Below are 17,114 nucleotides of genomic sequence, written 5' to 3'. Positions count from 1 at the left end.
AAACAAATAGTGTTTGGTCAAAATTAATGGGAAAGTGTTGGATGGTTCATTTTTAATAATAGAGGCTACATTGTGCTCTTCTAAAAATAGTTTCTAGTTAAATTCACACATTTACTTGTACTTATGTGCAGTGCCACATGTCATTGTGAGCCCAAATGATGCCCGTCGATTGAAATTAACGGCAGGCTATTGAATGCTCTGTTTTTCAAAGTTAAGGATTTATTCGCATCACCTGATAGTTTAAGTTGTAGAAACTTTTGAAAAAATAGTATGTGGCTAACTTTGCTACTTTATCGTAAATTTAAAAAAAAATTAAAGATATATTTTTGTAATTAAGTAATTATAAGAGAACCAAGAGGGAAATTATCCATTTTTAGTGAAAGTAGGAAAAGTATTCACTTGTAATCTCAACCATCCATTGCTATACAGCTGCTAAACCACTCACATATCAGTACCACTGCTCACACATTTAACAATGCCAAAATGACTGATCTACACACGCACACACAACTCAAAAAAATTATCAAACTAGGAATTCAGAATGAAATGACAGAGACAGAGGATGCAGCAGAACTTCCAAGAGATGTTGGTGGGAGAGTGGAGACACAAAATATCTCATTTGCAAGGCCCACGGCACAACCTGGCTGATAATGTTGGAGATCATTATGGGGAAGTGGGGCCCCCAGCTGCAACAAAAGAATTGATAATTCACACAAATCAATTCAGGTACAGAGAGGTTCACACTGGCATGTTAGAACTTGGCAGTACTGTTAGAATTTAGTGTCACTTTCTTTATCCTTGTTCATATGACATTTTTTAAGGTGATCTATTATTTAAAATATAAAATATTTTAATAAAAATAAAGTTTTATTTATTACACTTGTTCCAATATTATCTATCTTTTTTTTATCTTTCTCTATTTAATATTTCATAAATAAAGTTATATTAAATTAAGGATATTTTTGAAATTTAGATTAAATATTTTAAAAATTATAAAATATAATTAATGAACTTCAATGGTATATTGTATCAAAAAAACTGTAGTGGTATATTCCATTTTGTTAAAAAATATCTTATAAACTAAAATAGATGATGTACGTTCTTATTTAATATCACTTCTAATATATTTATCAATTAATGTGTATCTTTACATTTATTGAGTTTAATTCTATTCATGCATGCCAAAGAATATTACCTCACTCTCTACTAAGATAAAAGCAAACAACAGGATTCTTAAGTAGTACTATGAATAGATCAAGTTCATCAAAAGATGACTGAAAACTTGCATTGTTTTAACAATTGACTTATTTCATTGGCAATGATTTGTGATTGTTTTAAAGATTGAAACCTCTAGTTCATTGACTCGCTCCATTATAAAACTATATAATCAGGATGAGTAGAAATCTTAAGTAAAGAATATAATTCTATCATGTCCCTTCAGTGATAGTTGAATCAATGTGCATGAAAAACATCAGTATTAATGTAAAACAAGCACTCACAAACCTGAAGGGGTTGGTGCAATCTGAAACATTGGTGGAGGTGGAGGGAATTCTTGTGGTTTTAATCCTGGATTATTCCGAAAACTGTAAACAGGAACATGATAATCAACAAAAATTTACATATGAACCCACAAAAAGTTGCCATGAAAGAGAACAAACTTATTTATAGTTTATACCAACCTCATGGGAGTAAAATATGCAAATGAGCCATTGATGGGGATATCTCCTGTTAAATTGTTGCTTGAGAGATCACTAGATTCAACAATAACAATGGCTTCAAAAGTTAGTCTTTCAAAATTTAAGATGGAAACTACAACTAAATATCTAAGTTTGCATTATGTTATAGAAAACTAGCTTGTTGGAGTAACACTCACAGGATTTGTAGAGTGGTAACGGTAGTCAGAGACATAGGAATGTTTCCTGACAAGTTGTTATTGTTCAGAAGCCTATTTGAAAAAGTACAAAGAATCAGCATTTTTGATAATAAACTAATGGAATAGTGTAGAGTTAAATATTAAAATTGAGAAATGAGTTCATTTAATTTATATAAGTTTGACCCTTGTAGGTTTGAATTCAAAAGCCTTAATATTCTAAAATTAATCATTTCTTCAAGACCAACCCTTATTGATTGGGCTTATGACCAGGCCCAAAAGCCATTTTTTGTTTTTTTGAAAAATTAAATTTGTTATTATTATATTATATATTTGTGCTTTGAACAATAAATTACAATATTCTAAAATTTAAAAGAAGTAATACAAATCATAATTTTAAAGTACACACATTTTTTAAAGTTTAAATTTAATCCAAAAATATAAAATATAGTACTTTTTTAGAGTTAAAATAAATGTGAATTTAAATTGATAGTTCGAACTCGAGCTTGTTCTCTAAAAATTTCAAAAGAGCCAAGATCACAAGTCTTATTATATAAAAAAAAATCCCAATTTTCAAAAATTGAGCCCAAGAAAATACTTGAATGGTTGCCCGATTGCATTCCCGGCTCAAATAAATACAGTACTAATTCAGCATATAACTCCACATTATGGAAACAGACAAATGAAATTTAAAGATCAAAGAGAATAATGAGAGCATGACATACAGAAGACGTAGCTTTTGAAGGTTGCCAAATGAGTATGGGATGGGACCACTCAATTTGTTGGAGGAAAGATCCAAGCTAATTAAATTTGTCAAATTTCCAAGCTCTTCTGGAATTGTTCCACTTATACTATTGTCATGAAGTTCCCTGCAAGATACAAATCAATATTTTAGATTTGAATCACTATACCATTAGAAAACCATAACGTCAGAAATTACATCACGCGCAAATAATATTGAATCCTGAGCCTAAGATGTAAATTAATCAACTGAATTGAAAATGTTATGAAACCTCAATTAATAATCCAATTCAGTGGGCCTGCCTGACTGATTCTAACAACTGGACCAGCTAAATTGTACTGGGAGGTGACATTTAGGGACCACTTAAAAATATTATTTATAATTAAAGATCCTAAAGTTTTAAAATTTTAACAAATGACCATAATCCTTAATTGAAATTAACATTTTTCAAAGTTAATTTTCACTACTCATCTTGAGCCTTTTCAATATTTATTTTTTTTTTAAATTTTTCAGTGGTCACTTTAAATGTTTTCAATACTTATATTTCATTTTTTTAATACTGAAAGACAGTTATCTTTTAATTCTTTTTAATTTTGAAATTGTGAGATATAGTGATTGAAAATATCAAAGGTAATTACTAAAAAAATTTAAAAATATTATTGAAAATGTTAAAGATGATTATTGAAAAAAATATTGAAAATAGTATTGAAAAATGAAAATGCTAAAGATGACTATTGAAAAAATATTGAAGATGAGTGTTCTTACATGGTCTTTTTTTTTTTGAAATTTCATTTTTAAGGTTCTTAATTGTAATTATATAATATTCTTAGATGGTCCTTACATGTCATTTTACCTATTATATATCCTAAAGTTCATACCCTTGCTACTCAGTATAATAGTATAAAGAAGCCTCAAGGAAATAACAGAAGAGAATACCAACTAAAAATTATTCTAAAGCAAAATGTTGGCATCATATAAATGAGGCAAATCAAGTTAACAATTATATTTGATTCTCAACTTACAAGTATTGCAAATTTGAGAGCTGACCAAGCTGTGGAACCAATGGACCTGAAAGGTTTGCATTTTCAAGATCACTGTGACAAAACACAAGTTAATTGTTTGCACTAGGTGTGCTAAGGATCTTAAATTGAAGGTCAAAACCACAGAGAAATATTACTCACACATGGGTCACACTATTGTTGCTGTTGCACGAAACATGAAACCAAGTACAAGGATTTATAAGGGTAGGATCCCAACTTTGGAGAACATCGTTTGGATCAGCCAAATTGGTCTTCCATGCATTCAATGCATCACCTGTCTCAGAGAAAAGCATTTTTTTTAGGTGAAAACATCATTAATATATGCTAATATTAGAACGATGATTATTAGGAGATGGACTATTCCTATAACTTTTAAAGAACTGAAGCAAACAGAACCTAATTATATCAATTTATGGGAACAAACAAATATCAACCATGTTGTGATGGGATATATGTACAGAAATAAGAATCATGAAGACCAACTTGCAAGAGGATGCCCTTAATAGTATTTATGACCCAGCAATAATACAACTCAAAGGTGGATAACCAGATTAACAAAATAGGTTTACTTCCTCTGATTCTATTCATAAGTTACTTTCAATATATTTTATCAAAATTAAAAAAAAATTAAAACTTATTAATTCTGTCCAAAAATTTAATAAATTTTCAACCTGTTAAATAAATATATTTTAACAATGTACTTTCTCTCACTAAAATTTGATTGAGGGTATTGAAAAGGAAAATTTGTGATGAAAAATTAAGGTGATTTATAAATAGTAAAAGATCATATCCTCTACCTTATAAATAGGATAAAAGAAACTAATAATATAAAAAGTTTGTAATTAAGCTATCTAAAACATTAATTCAAAAGTGACCACTCACCTTCTGCATTGCCAGAAACATTTAGCACCAAATCAAATGCTAAAAATGCCAATAGAAGAAACAAACCCATCTTCATATCTCCTATCTTCTGTTTACTGCACTTCTGAGAGCTTCAGCTACATTTATAGATTACATTCATATAAATGAATATAATAAAGTTCCAATTGAATATTCATCGATCAGTCAAATCCTATCTTTGAAATCAAGTAATATTCAATGAGAAAATGATTATAGAAAAGCAGTATCAATATATAATTGTAGAGAAATATCCAACACTTGAAATTCTAACATCTGGACCCTAAAAATTCGTTTTATGTTTTATTTTTAGTTATTTTATTTCTAAACATGTTGAACATAGAATTTGTCTTTCAGAGGAACTTCGAGAACTTTGATTAGTCTAACATTGTTGAGTTATAGTCAGAGTCAACCTTCCCAGACTTAATCCCTTTTTTTAATAAAAAAAAATTTCTTACGGTTAATGATTTATTCAAGAAAGTTCAGTTTGATAAATTTGTAATGTAATTTGCTTCTATAATAATTTTACAATAACTAGGCTTAGACATAGATCACTCATAAAATTTTCTGTCGAAAGATTTACTCCAAAAGCAGTAAATGATTGTAAGTTGGATTTTTTATTATTAGTTTTAGCATTTGAGTTACTATTGGGGGAAAAAAATCTATGATCCTGAAAGCATGTAAATTAAATGACCACTTGTGACTGTATTTAAGCTTATAATCAATAGTATTGTTATCAAATTTATATTAATTTTTCAAATTGCAAATATCAAATTGTTATATAAATATGCGTATAGACTTAGATTACTTACAAAATGTTTCATTATAGTATATTTATGTTTACTCCAAAACTAGAAAATAATTTTAAGTTAGAATATCTTATGATTGTTTGCAGTATATATAAAAAAGAGAGTATGTTCGGTGAGGCATCATTGGAAAGAAATAACCAATGTATGAGAAATCATCTGACTAAAAACTTTTCCAAAATAAAAATGAAAGAAATCCATTTTATGGTACATTGTCTAAAGATATATTTTGCCCAAATGAAGCATATAATATCCAAAGGAAAGATAAATATATAATATACTAGTTAGAAAATCAAGAGTGGCGTTTTAAGGTCCGAACCTAACGGTCAAACCGATCTGGCTATCAACCAACGTGGCAAGTGGGTTGTTTTGCTGCATTAAGCCATTAACCCATTTTAGTGGTTAGATCAAGTTAGGTCGTTTAGAACCAGATTTTGGATTGGAAATTGGAGTGAGTAGTGGAAAACCAGATAAGTGAGAGATGAAATGAAACTTGTAGTCATTGTAGGTAAAGCTTGTGGTCATTTAAACAAGAGTAGAAATTAAACTTACCAATCAACATATAAAATTTTGAACGAAATGATCAAAGTTAAAGAAGTTGATGACAAAACTTAAATTCGAACTAACAAATCTGGCAAGGAAAAACAAAGTGAGATCGTTCTTAATAATATTCCTTCATCCCTTGCAAAGGAAGATGATTGATGAGAAAATGATTAAATGGAAAAGTTCTAACGAAAGAAAAAACGAGTGAGTAGAAAAAGAATCAGAGAGAGAAGTGAAAAATTGAATTTTTTTTTTAAAAGCTGCCTAAAAAAATTTAAAACGATGAGAAAGAAGATGCAAGGTTGCGTGGGATGTTTAAAATAGTCAAAGAGAAAATAAATGTTTGCCTAAAAATTGGGAAAATGTTGAGGAAAAATAAATAAGAAAGAGAAAGTGCTCCTATTTGATGTATGTATGTGTGCGTGACTGTCAATGAGGAAAAAGAAAACAGTCTAAAATGATTCATTGGTAATTCAAGGATTCACTTTGACTATATATTTAAAAAAATTAATAAATACTCCCTCCGTTTATGTGTGTGTATATATATATAATATTTTTAAATTAAATTATACAAATTAATAAAAGTTAATTATTTAATTAAAAATACAGTAACGTTTTAATTTTACTTTTAATTATTGTAAAAAATAAATTTTTTTTAAAGTAAATTAATAAGAATATTTTTTTTCTCTTTCCAATTTAATAAGGATATAATGATTCATTTATTAAAAAAATATGCTAATAATTTCTTATATTTAGGGACAGAAAAAGGTTTTAGAAGGTTTTTTATATATAGGGATGGAGGGGCATGTAGATTAGTTTATTCATTATATTTTTAAAGATAATCTAGATATTAAAATTTTTTATAATCCAACATATTAGTATTAAAATTTTATGCGTTTAGACATACCTTAATTACTTTTTCTTGTACAATTTACCCATGACTTTATATTAAAAAAATAGGGCAATTGATTGTGCATACTTATGTGGCAGAGAGCACTTAAACGGCATTTCTTTTGTTCACTCTGATATATTTTTTGGCTAAACACTTGAAAATAAATTTCTAGAAAATATAAATTTTACACACCGTGGTGTTTTTAACACCTTTATACTTTCATTGGATAAAAAATAACACACACACATAAAATATGTGTATGATATTATTTTTATTAATTATTATGTCTCCAATCTTGAACCATGAAAACCTTCACTCCCTGATCTTTTTAACGGAAGCAGGAAACATAGGCAATTGTAACCATATATAATCTCCAACAACAATCCATTGCAGCTAACAAACCACTCACATAATAGTACGATTACAGCAATGCCAAAATGGCTTATCAATACACGCACTCACATGCGCGTGCATAACTCAAAACAAAGAGATTATTCAAAATAGGATTATGAACCTAGAAGCCATAGATAATAGGCAAAAACAGGGCAAGCACTTGGCAATGTTGGAGATGGTGATCATGATTCATTTAGAGATGATTGTGGAGAAGAGGGTCCTCCAGCTGCAACAAAACAATTTATAATTCACACAAATCAAGCCAGTTAAAGAGTTTCTCATAAGCATGTCAAAACTCTTAAATACTTTCTCAGTAGATATATCTCTTCTTTGCTAATAATGTCTTTCTAAGAATCTCTCAGTTTCAACCATGAGCAAAATAAAAGGATTCTTGAGTAGAACCAATAGGTCAAGTCTACTAAAAAAATTATGAGATGATGTTAGACATTAGTTTCGTATAAAAAGTTAGGTGAACACTTAACGACTAACTCAATTTATTGGTGATACTATTAAATGATTGACTCAATTTATTGACTGAGTCCATCATGAAAATATGAGTTAAGCAGAAATTTTAATATAAGAGTATGATTATTTATCATATTCTTTCATTTGACAGTTGACTGTGTATGAAAAATATGGACAAGGTATATAGTCTGATAGATACCTTGAAATTAAAACTTTAACCATTAGACTAGGAGATCCAAAAAAAAAAAAAAAACCAAATACTCTTGTTCAACCATACTATAAATCATACTTAAACAATTTATGTTTCTCAAAAAAGTTGGTTAAAATTTTGATTTTCTAAATTTTTTACTTATTTTCAGTCGTACGCTTAATGTGTGGAATAAATATAATATTTGACTTATTCAAAATATCTTTATTAATTATTTGAATGGAATATAATAAATAAAAGTATAATTGAAATATATATATATATATATATAACTTATCCAACATTTTATATTTTAAAAAATTAAAACTTTTAAAAAATGTCCTATATTATAGTTCAAAAAAAGTACAAGAAAATAGTTGTAAAACAAGTATCCACAAACCTAATTTGCTTCATTGATCTTACAATGATTTTTCTGGTACAAAATTTACTCCAAACCAAAACCAGTATATCATTGGAAGTTAGAACTTTTTTAAAAATTACTTTTGCCGTCTAAAATATAGTATTTGAGGTATAGTAAATAAACGAGAACACACACAAACACAATACAATTGAATGGAACTTGAATTTTACAATAGTATTTCAGCACATCAATTCAAACTAAAAATCAACATTAACATTAATAATCTAGTACTAATTAGAGAATCAAGAGGAAAAGTCTCTATTTTTAGTGAAAGTAGGAAAAGTAGCCATTTGTGAACATGTAACTCAACCATCCATTGTTATACAATACAACTGCTAAATCATAAAACCACTTACATATCAGCACAACTGCTAACACAACAATGCCAAAATGGCTAATCAACACACACACAACTAAAGTAAATTATCGAAATAGGAAATCATCATCATGTAATCATCTCTCTAGCCTCAAAATATGCAGAAACAGGGCAAGAAACAAGAATCCAGAAGCAATGGTAGACATGGAACATGCAGCAGAGCAGCCGAGAGATGGTGTGGAGGAGAGTGGAGACACAAAGCATCTCATTTGCAGTGCCCACTTCACAACCTGGTTGATGATGTTTCAGATGATTATGGGGAAGTGGGGCCCCCAGCTGCAACAAAACAATTGATTATTCACACAAATCAAGTCAGGGAGTTTCACGTCAGTATGGTAGAATAAAACACTTGGCAAAAACAAAATAAGGTTTCATTAATTATATTTATTTTAATATTATATTTTCTTTTTTATTATTTTTTTATTTAATTTTTTTATAAATAAAGTTATATTAAATGAAAGGTATGTTTGGAAATTTATAATTATGTGTTTAAAAAATAAAATTGTAAAATATATTTAATGAATTTTATTGACATGCATAATTTTATCAAAAAATATAATATCTCATAAATTAGGATGAAGGGATCGAAGTACCTTCTTAGTACAGATCACTTCTAATATATTTATGTGTATCTTCATATTGATTGAGTTTGAGATATATTCAGCCCATAAAGGCTTGACCCTTGTGGGCTTGGGATCAAAAACCTTATTACCCTTAAATTGATCATTTCTTTAAATCTAATCCTGGTTGATCAACCTCATTACAGATGCCAAAAGCCATTTTTTTATTTTTTTAATATTAAATGTGTCATTTTTATATTATATATCAGGGAAAATATCACTCAAGGACTATTATAGCATATTAATATCAATTAAAGACTGTAAAATTTTGAAATTTCATTGCAGTTCTGTGGTCCTTAGTTGAAAGTATTTTTTTACGTGAAATAACTAAATTGCCCCTAAATTTTAAAATAATTAAAAAAAAGTCACCCCCCACTATCATCAGTGCCAACCACCAAATAGCTGTTGGCCGGAGATCCTGCTAAAAAGTATCTAACATAGTAATAAAAAGTAAAACTTATTTTTTTCAAAAACCCCCATGGTAAATAAATACTTATCATGGTAGATAGATCTTTAAATAAAGAGCTTTTCTTGCAGTAAAATATTTCTCAAATGGAGCTACCATGGTAACAAAAAGGTTTAGACATAATAAAATAAATCTACCACAATAATTTAAGACTAAATAAGGTAATTAGACGAATACCTATAAATAATTTAGGACTAAATAATTAAACAAATACCAAGGTAAACAAATACTCACCATGATGGATAGATTTTTAGATATCATTTTATAAAGCTTATCATAGTAAAAAGAGCTTTTATTGTAGTAAAATATTTCTCAAATGGGGTTACAATAGTAGAAAAGGTTTAGACATGATAAAATAAGCCTACCATGATAAGTTAGAATTAAATAAGCTAATTAAACAAATAGCTATGAAAACCAATGTTAAACAAAAGATGCATAATTGATTATAAAAATTATTTTTCAATGTATTTAAATATCCTTAAACTCTCTTAATATATTATTAACTTAATTAACCCAAAGGGTAAGAATTTGGGATGTTACAACAATAAATCATTCGAATTAACATAAATCTATTTGAGTTTTAACGACAACAAATTCATGATTAATAATCATACATTCAAACTTTAATAAGTAAAATATATAAAGTTTTAAATCTCCCAATTTGTAATTGACCATATTAGATTAACAAATAATATTGAAAAAATAACAAATATCATTCTGAAATTACCAATATATCGTTATGTTATAACATGGAGGAGGCTTAGAAGCTTGGATTATTACGTACGTACGTACGTACATACATATTTGCCATACATGATTAAATAGACTTGGTAACTTGGTGGCCACTAAACTTTTTAGGTGACCAAGAGGTCATGGAATCAAACCTCCCTTAACCACCTTAACCAATTATCCAATAAAAGAGTCACCAACACCAGAGCTCTAGTGACTAATTGCTAGTTGCGATTCGGTGGTCAACATCAGCGATAGGGGAGTGACTTTTTTTTATTTTAAATTTTTGGAGCAATTCAATCATTTCACGTAAAAAATAATAATAATTTGATCTAAGGACCAAGAAATTGCAATGAAATTTCATAATCTTACTGTTCCTAATTGATATAAATATGCTACAGTGGTCCTTGTGTGATACTTTTCCTAAATATTAAGCTCAAAACTATAAATTAAAATATTCTAAAATTTAAAATAAGTAACACAAACCATCATTTTAAAGTACAAACACATATTTTAAAGTTTAAAATATAATATATTTTTAGAATCGAAATAAATACAGACTTAAACGGGTAGCCTAAACCTATTTTTTAAAGGCTTAAAAGGGCTAAGATCATAAATCTTTTTGTATAAAAAATACCCTAATTTTCAAAGTTCAAGCAAAAAAAAAAGGTTTAAATGGGTAACCCGATAGAATGGTAGCCCAAACCTAAGCTCATTCTTTAAAAAGCTCAAATGGTCCAAGATCATAAGTTTTATTATATGAAAATAAGTTAAGATGTAATTTTATCCTTAAACTATTCTCATAGGAGCAATGTTGTAACATCCCAATTTAAATTTTAATAGTTAATTTTGGTTAATAAAAATTTTGAAAAAAATATTTAGAGGTAAGCAAATTAGTAGGAGATGATTATTAAATCTAACTTAGAATATAATTATAAATTAAAAAAATTTTAAAAAAATTTAAAATAATAATAATAATAATAAATAATATTATTAAATTATTATTATTATTATAAAAAACAAGAAAAGAAGAGAAAAGGTATGGGAAAAAAAACAAAACAAAACAAGAAGAACAAGAAAACTTTCGCCGCATGCCATCATTACATATATATTATAATAATAAAAAAAAGGAGAGAGAGGAAAGAAGAAATAAAAAAATATGGGACCCACTAAATTTTTATAAAAATCACCCGTTTCCTTTCGTTTCTTCAATTCTTTTTCTGTGCACAAGCTGAGGCGGAGAGAACGCGAGTCGCCGGTGCGAAATATCTAAATTTTTAAGGTAAGAGTTTTTAATAGGATATTTAGGGTGTAATTTTAAGCTTTTCAAGACTAAGTGTTCTAAAAAATTTTCTTAATCATCCTTCTTCTTTGGTTTCTGAGTTTGTAGTGGTAGAAAATTTAAGATCTGAAAGAGGGATGAATTTATGTTGAATAAATATAGTTTTTGAGGTTGTCAGTAGTATAATAAATGTTCTAGAGTATAAATTTGTTGATGATCTTTGAATTTGTGGCTTATGGATCAAATTCTAGACTAGATCTAAAAATATATGTTGATTTATTGAGGTTTAGATGATTATTTAGAATGAGAAATGAATTATTATGGCTATAGGATTATGATTCTAAGCTAGAGACTCAATTTTTAATTTTTGGGTATTTTAGGTGCGAATTTATGAAATAAAAAAAATTTTGATAATAGAAATTAGTTTAGAAGTTGATTTTTAGATTATTAATGTTTATTGATAATTAAAAGAGGGGTTAAAAATTTTACTTAATAGTATTAACTCTAGATTTGTATTAAGATTGAGATTAGAAATTATGTTATATTTTTAATTCTATTATTAAAATTATTTTATTAGTTTCAAAAATTGAAACTAATATTTATAAATAATATGTTATTTATAGATTGTATTACTGGTGAAGATTGTGGTGAGAGAGAAATTTTAAGGAATAATTTATTGAAAAAGCCACAAGATAACCATGCTTTTAATTTGTGATTAGTGTTACTTCATGTTAATTGGGTGATTATTAAAAAAATTATGAATTTTGTAATATTGTATAATTGTGCAATATTATTATGAATTTGTTTGATTATTGTGGGAGGTGTTGGGAGACTTGCTATTGTTGTTGTATTTATGTGCCACGTGGTACGCCCCTATTGGAGCTCAATAGGTAGTTTGTAAGGGCTCGGGCTAATCTACCTTTGGTCGGGTAATTTAGCACCGAGTGAGGGCTACGGCTCGAGGTTAATGGAGGGATATAAGGATGGTTGTTTGTGTGTATTGTAATATTTCTTATATTTGTTAGAATTATATTATTTTTAATTCTCACTTAGTAAGCACACACTTAACTGTTTGTATACACTATCATAAATTGGCTTTGGTTACTGGGACTTTTGAGTCTCATTATGTGGTTAACAATTTTCAGGAGGAGAGCCACAAGTGACACGTGGAGGAATCCTAGAGGCTTAGTGGCATATATCCACTGTCTCTTTTGGATATTTGATTTATGATTTATAATGTGTTATATTGCCAATATTAGGGCTTTTTGTTTATTGTCAATTATATGAATATATAAATGTAATCATGCCTTTTAAACTATTTCTATTTTTGGTACAATTTGGATGACTGTAATTTTAATATTTGGTTTATTTTGAATTGGTTAAAATGGCATGATTATAAGGCCAAATAACTGGCTTGTGTTGGAAATTGACTAAATTGCTTATTTTAGTTGTTGGGAGTATAAGGATGGACAAATGTGATTTAGTTTACTTGTTGGGAGTATAAGGATGGACAAATGTGATTTAGCCTAATGGCATGTGGGAGGTAAAAATTTATCTGAAATGTTATAGTGTGTGAGTTGAAGCCAATTATAAAATATTTTATATTGAAATTATTGATAAAAAAATGTGTTGGGTGGCTGTAACTCAACTATGGTTGAGTTAAATTATTTTAAAAAAAAATTTTGGTGTGTTACAAATGTTGCCCTAAACTACTCATTGTAATAATATTGCCCCTAAACTAATAAATTAAAGCAATGTTACCCTTGTCGTTTAAACATTTGTTACTATAATTAGTAAGACCCACTTTTCATGAGTTAAAATACAATTTTGCTCCTAAACCATTCTTAGAGGAGTAATGTTGCCCTCACCATTTAAAAATCATACACGTTCATTAATTGTAGCTAATGAGACTTACTTTTCATTATCTCTCTTTAGTTAACATTGAATCAAGTCAAGATTTCAACTAAACTATAGCATTTTAGTTGTTGCATTAGTTTTTTGTTTTTTGTTAATAATGCATATGTGAGAGTATATTTATTTATGACAGTCAATTTTATAGATTGATACACTCAAGACAATAAGAAGCGACCTTTTACCTTGAAAATATTGTTTATACATGCTTTTTATTGAATCAAGAGCTCCTCTTGTAATGTTATCAGTGTGAATTATACTTCAACAATTGTTATATTTGTCACTGAAGAAAATTAATACTAAGATTGAGCTTCTTCTTAATGTATAGTTTAAGACTTATAGGAATGTTGGTCGAGAATATCATAACATGGATAAATACTTTCATATGAATATTGGATGTTAGAAAGAATGTGAATGGAATGACATTGGTACAAAAAGTACTTTTCATTATTTCTCTTTAGTTAACAGACATTTATGATTTTTAAACTACGGGAACAACATTGCTCAAATTTAATTAGTTTAAAAGGAATATTTCTCCTTTGAGAATAGTTTACAGGTAAAATTGCATATTAACTCATAAAAAGTGAGCCCACTAGCTATGATTAATGGTGTTTAAATGATAAGGCAACATTGCTCCAATTTAATTAGTTTAGAAGCAACATTGTTACGGTAAGTAGTTTAGAAATAAAATTGCTTTTTAACCATATAAAAATATTCCAATTTTCAATAGCTTGAGACTAAAAAAAAGGCTTAAATGGTAGCCCGATCAGCCCAATCCATATTCCCAGATCAAATAAATACAGTAATAATTTAGCATATAAGACCCTCATGACGGAAATAATAAACAAATGAAATTTAAAGATCAAAGAGATTAATGAGAGCACGACATACAGAACACATAGCTTTTAAAGGTTGCCCGATTAGGCTGGGATGGGACCACTTGTTTGAGGAAATATCCAAGCTAACTAAATATGTCAAATTTCCAAGCTCTTTTGGAGTAGTTGCACTTATATTATTGTCATGAAGTTCCCTGTAAGATACAAATCAATATTTTAGGGTTAGAAAACCATAAGTTCAGAAATTACATCATGCAAATAATATTGAATCCTGAGCTTGAAATCTAAATTAACTAACTGGATTGAAAATGTTATGAAGCCTAAATTCATAATCCAATTCTGTGGATATAATGGTTAATATATAGAGATAATCATGGAATGACATGGACCTCCAGAAACTGAGAAACACAGCAATTTTTGCTGTACTGGTATCAAAATGATCAACTCTAGTTAGTTCAGAGTGTTTAAATCATTCATTATTAGTTTTTAAAGGCAAAAGAAAACAATCCAGGAGTTAAAACATCAAAACTCAGGACTATAGACAGATGCATAAGGAAGATAAATTGTTTGACTATTCTTTAGGACAATATAGAGGACAAGAAGAGAGAATGCTTTGTCAAAAACAGACATTGTTATTAAGAGAATAAGAGGCCCTTGGCAAATTATACAAGGAGAGTGACATTTAAGATTATTATTTATAGTTAAAGATTCTAAAATTTTAAAATTTTAAAAAAGGACCATAGTCCTTATCTGGAATTAAAAAATTTTGAAGTTAATTTTTTTCATTACTCATCTTGAGCATTTTCAATATTCAGTTTTTTTAAAAAAAAATTCAAAAATTACCTTAGATTAAAGGTAACTACTAAAAAAAATTAAAAAAAATAGTAATGAGAATGCTAAAGATGACTATTGAAAACATGAAAGATGAGTATTCTTAAATGGTTTTCTTTAATTTCATTTTTTAAGGTCCTTAACTATAAATAATATTCTTAAATGGTCCTTAATGTCATTTTCCCTATTATATATCCTAAAATTTTAGTGTGTGTTTGGATAGAAGAGAAAATCAATTTTTAGCCCACAATCAATTTTTTGAACAAAATTACCCAAACACCGCAAAACTGCAAAAATCGATTAAAGAGGCAAAATGCACGTTTCCCCATAAGCTCTTTCTGTTTGCTTTCTGCTAAAAGTTTGTCAAAAATGTTGGGAAAAATTACAAAGACAAGCTCAAAAAAAATTACAAAAAAAAAAACACATAATTTAATAAAATAAAATTAAACTCTCTTCTTTTCCCTTTTTATTTCTTAATAAAATTTAAACTTTGTATCTTCAAAAAATTAATATTTAGTATTTAAAAATTAAATTATATAGCAATTTATATAGCTAAAAATTCATTCTGATTAAATTATCCAAATATCTTCAATTCTGTTAAAATTAATTTAAAAAAATAGTATCCAAACCGATTGCATTATAACATAATCAATTATGATTAAAATTAACTACTTAATCAAATATTTTTTTATAATCTATTATATCCAACTAAAATCCAAACGGGCACTTAAGCTTTGTGGTAGTAAATTATAAAATCAATTCATACCCTGCCTACCCAATATAATAGTAGTATTTATAAGATCATTTTTAAAGAAGCCTCGAGTAAATAGTAGAAGAGAATAACAATTAACAATAATTCTTAAGCAAAGTCTTGGCTTTAGATAAATGAGGCAAATCAACTTAACAATGCATTTGATTCTCAACTTATAAGTACTACAAATTTGAAGCTGACCAAGCTGTTGAACTAATGAACTTAAAAGGCTTACATTTCGAAGATCATTTTGACAAAACACAATTGTTTACACTAGGTGTGGTAAGCATCTTAAATTGAAGGTCAAAACCACAAACAATAAGTACTCACACATGGGTCACACTATTGTTAATGTTGCGTGTAACATGAAACCAAGTACAAGGATTTTCAGGGGTAGGATCCCAACTTTGGAGAACATTGTTAGGATTAGCCAAACTGATCTTCAATGCATTCAACGCATCACCTGTCTCATAGAAAATCAAATTTTATGTGAAAACATCTGTAATATATGCTAATATAAGAATGATGGTTATTAAGAGAGGGACTATTCCTATGACTCCTAAGGAATTGAAGCAAACAGGACCTAATTATATCAATTTATGGGAATAAGCAAATATCAACCATGCTGTAATGGGATATATGTACAGAAATAAGAAACATAAAGTCCAACATGCAATAGGATACCCTTGATAGTATTCATGACCCAACAACAATACAACTTAAAAGAGGATAACCTAATAAATAAACATACTTTAATAATATATTTTCTCTCACTACCATTTGATTGAGGGCGTTGAAAGAAAAAATTTGTGACAAAAATTATAACAACTTAAAAGTGAGAAAAATACCATATCTCTCTACCTTATAAATAGAATTAGAAAAAGTAGTAATATAAAAATTTGTAATTAATCTATTTAAAGTATCAATTCAATGGCAACAAATATTTTAAAGTAATTGAGATTTTTAAAAGTGACCACTCCCTTCTGCATTGCTAGAAACATTTAGCACCAAATCAAATGCTAAAATCGCCAACAGAAGAAACAAACCCATCTTCAT

At 28.1% G+C, this 17,114-nt stretch overlaps 1 protein-coding gene across 2 annotated transcripts; it reads right to left on the bottom strand.

Moving 5' to 3' along the window:
* Positions 1–377: 377 nt before the first annotated feature.
* LOC129299854 (BRASSINOSTEROID INSENSITIVE 1-associated receptor kinase 1-like) lies at positions 378–4,640 on the bottom strand. 2 transcript variants are annotated; one of them, XM_054938326.1, is made up of 8 exons: positions 4,535–4,640; positions 3,794–3,926; positions 3,635–3,680; positions 2,596–2,739; positions 1,874–1,945; positions 1,680–1,751; positions 1,504–1,583; positions 378–686 (listed from the first exon to the last, which is right to left on the bottom strand). In XM_054938326.1, exons 2-8 carry the CDS (start codon positions 3,795–3,797, stop codon positions 664–666), a joined length of 441 nt encoding a protein of 146 aa, XP_054794301.1. In that variant the 5' UTR covers positions 3,798–3,926; positions 4,535–4,640; the 3' UTR covers positions 378–663. The 2 variants fall into 2 exon arrangements, with proteins under 2 accessions (XP_054794301.1, XP_054794300.1); XM_054938325.1 differs by having other exon boundaries at positions 3,635–3,706; positions 4,535–4,634.
* Positions 4,641–17,114: the final 12,474 nt, after the last annotated feature.

This window comes from Prosopis cineraria, unplaced genomic scaffold, assembly GCF_029017545.1.
Source record: "Prosopis cineraria cultivar Desert tree isolate PC_DT_omini unplaced genomic scaffold, ASM2901754v1 PC1328, whole genome shotgun sequence".
NCBI lineage: Eukaryota > Viridiplantae > Streptophyta > Magnoliopsida > Fabales > Fabaceae > Prosopis > Prosopis cineraria.
The sequence above is the reverse complement of the archived record's forward strand: the minus strand, read 5'-3'. Positions and strand labels throughout refer to the sequence as shown.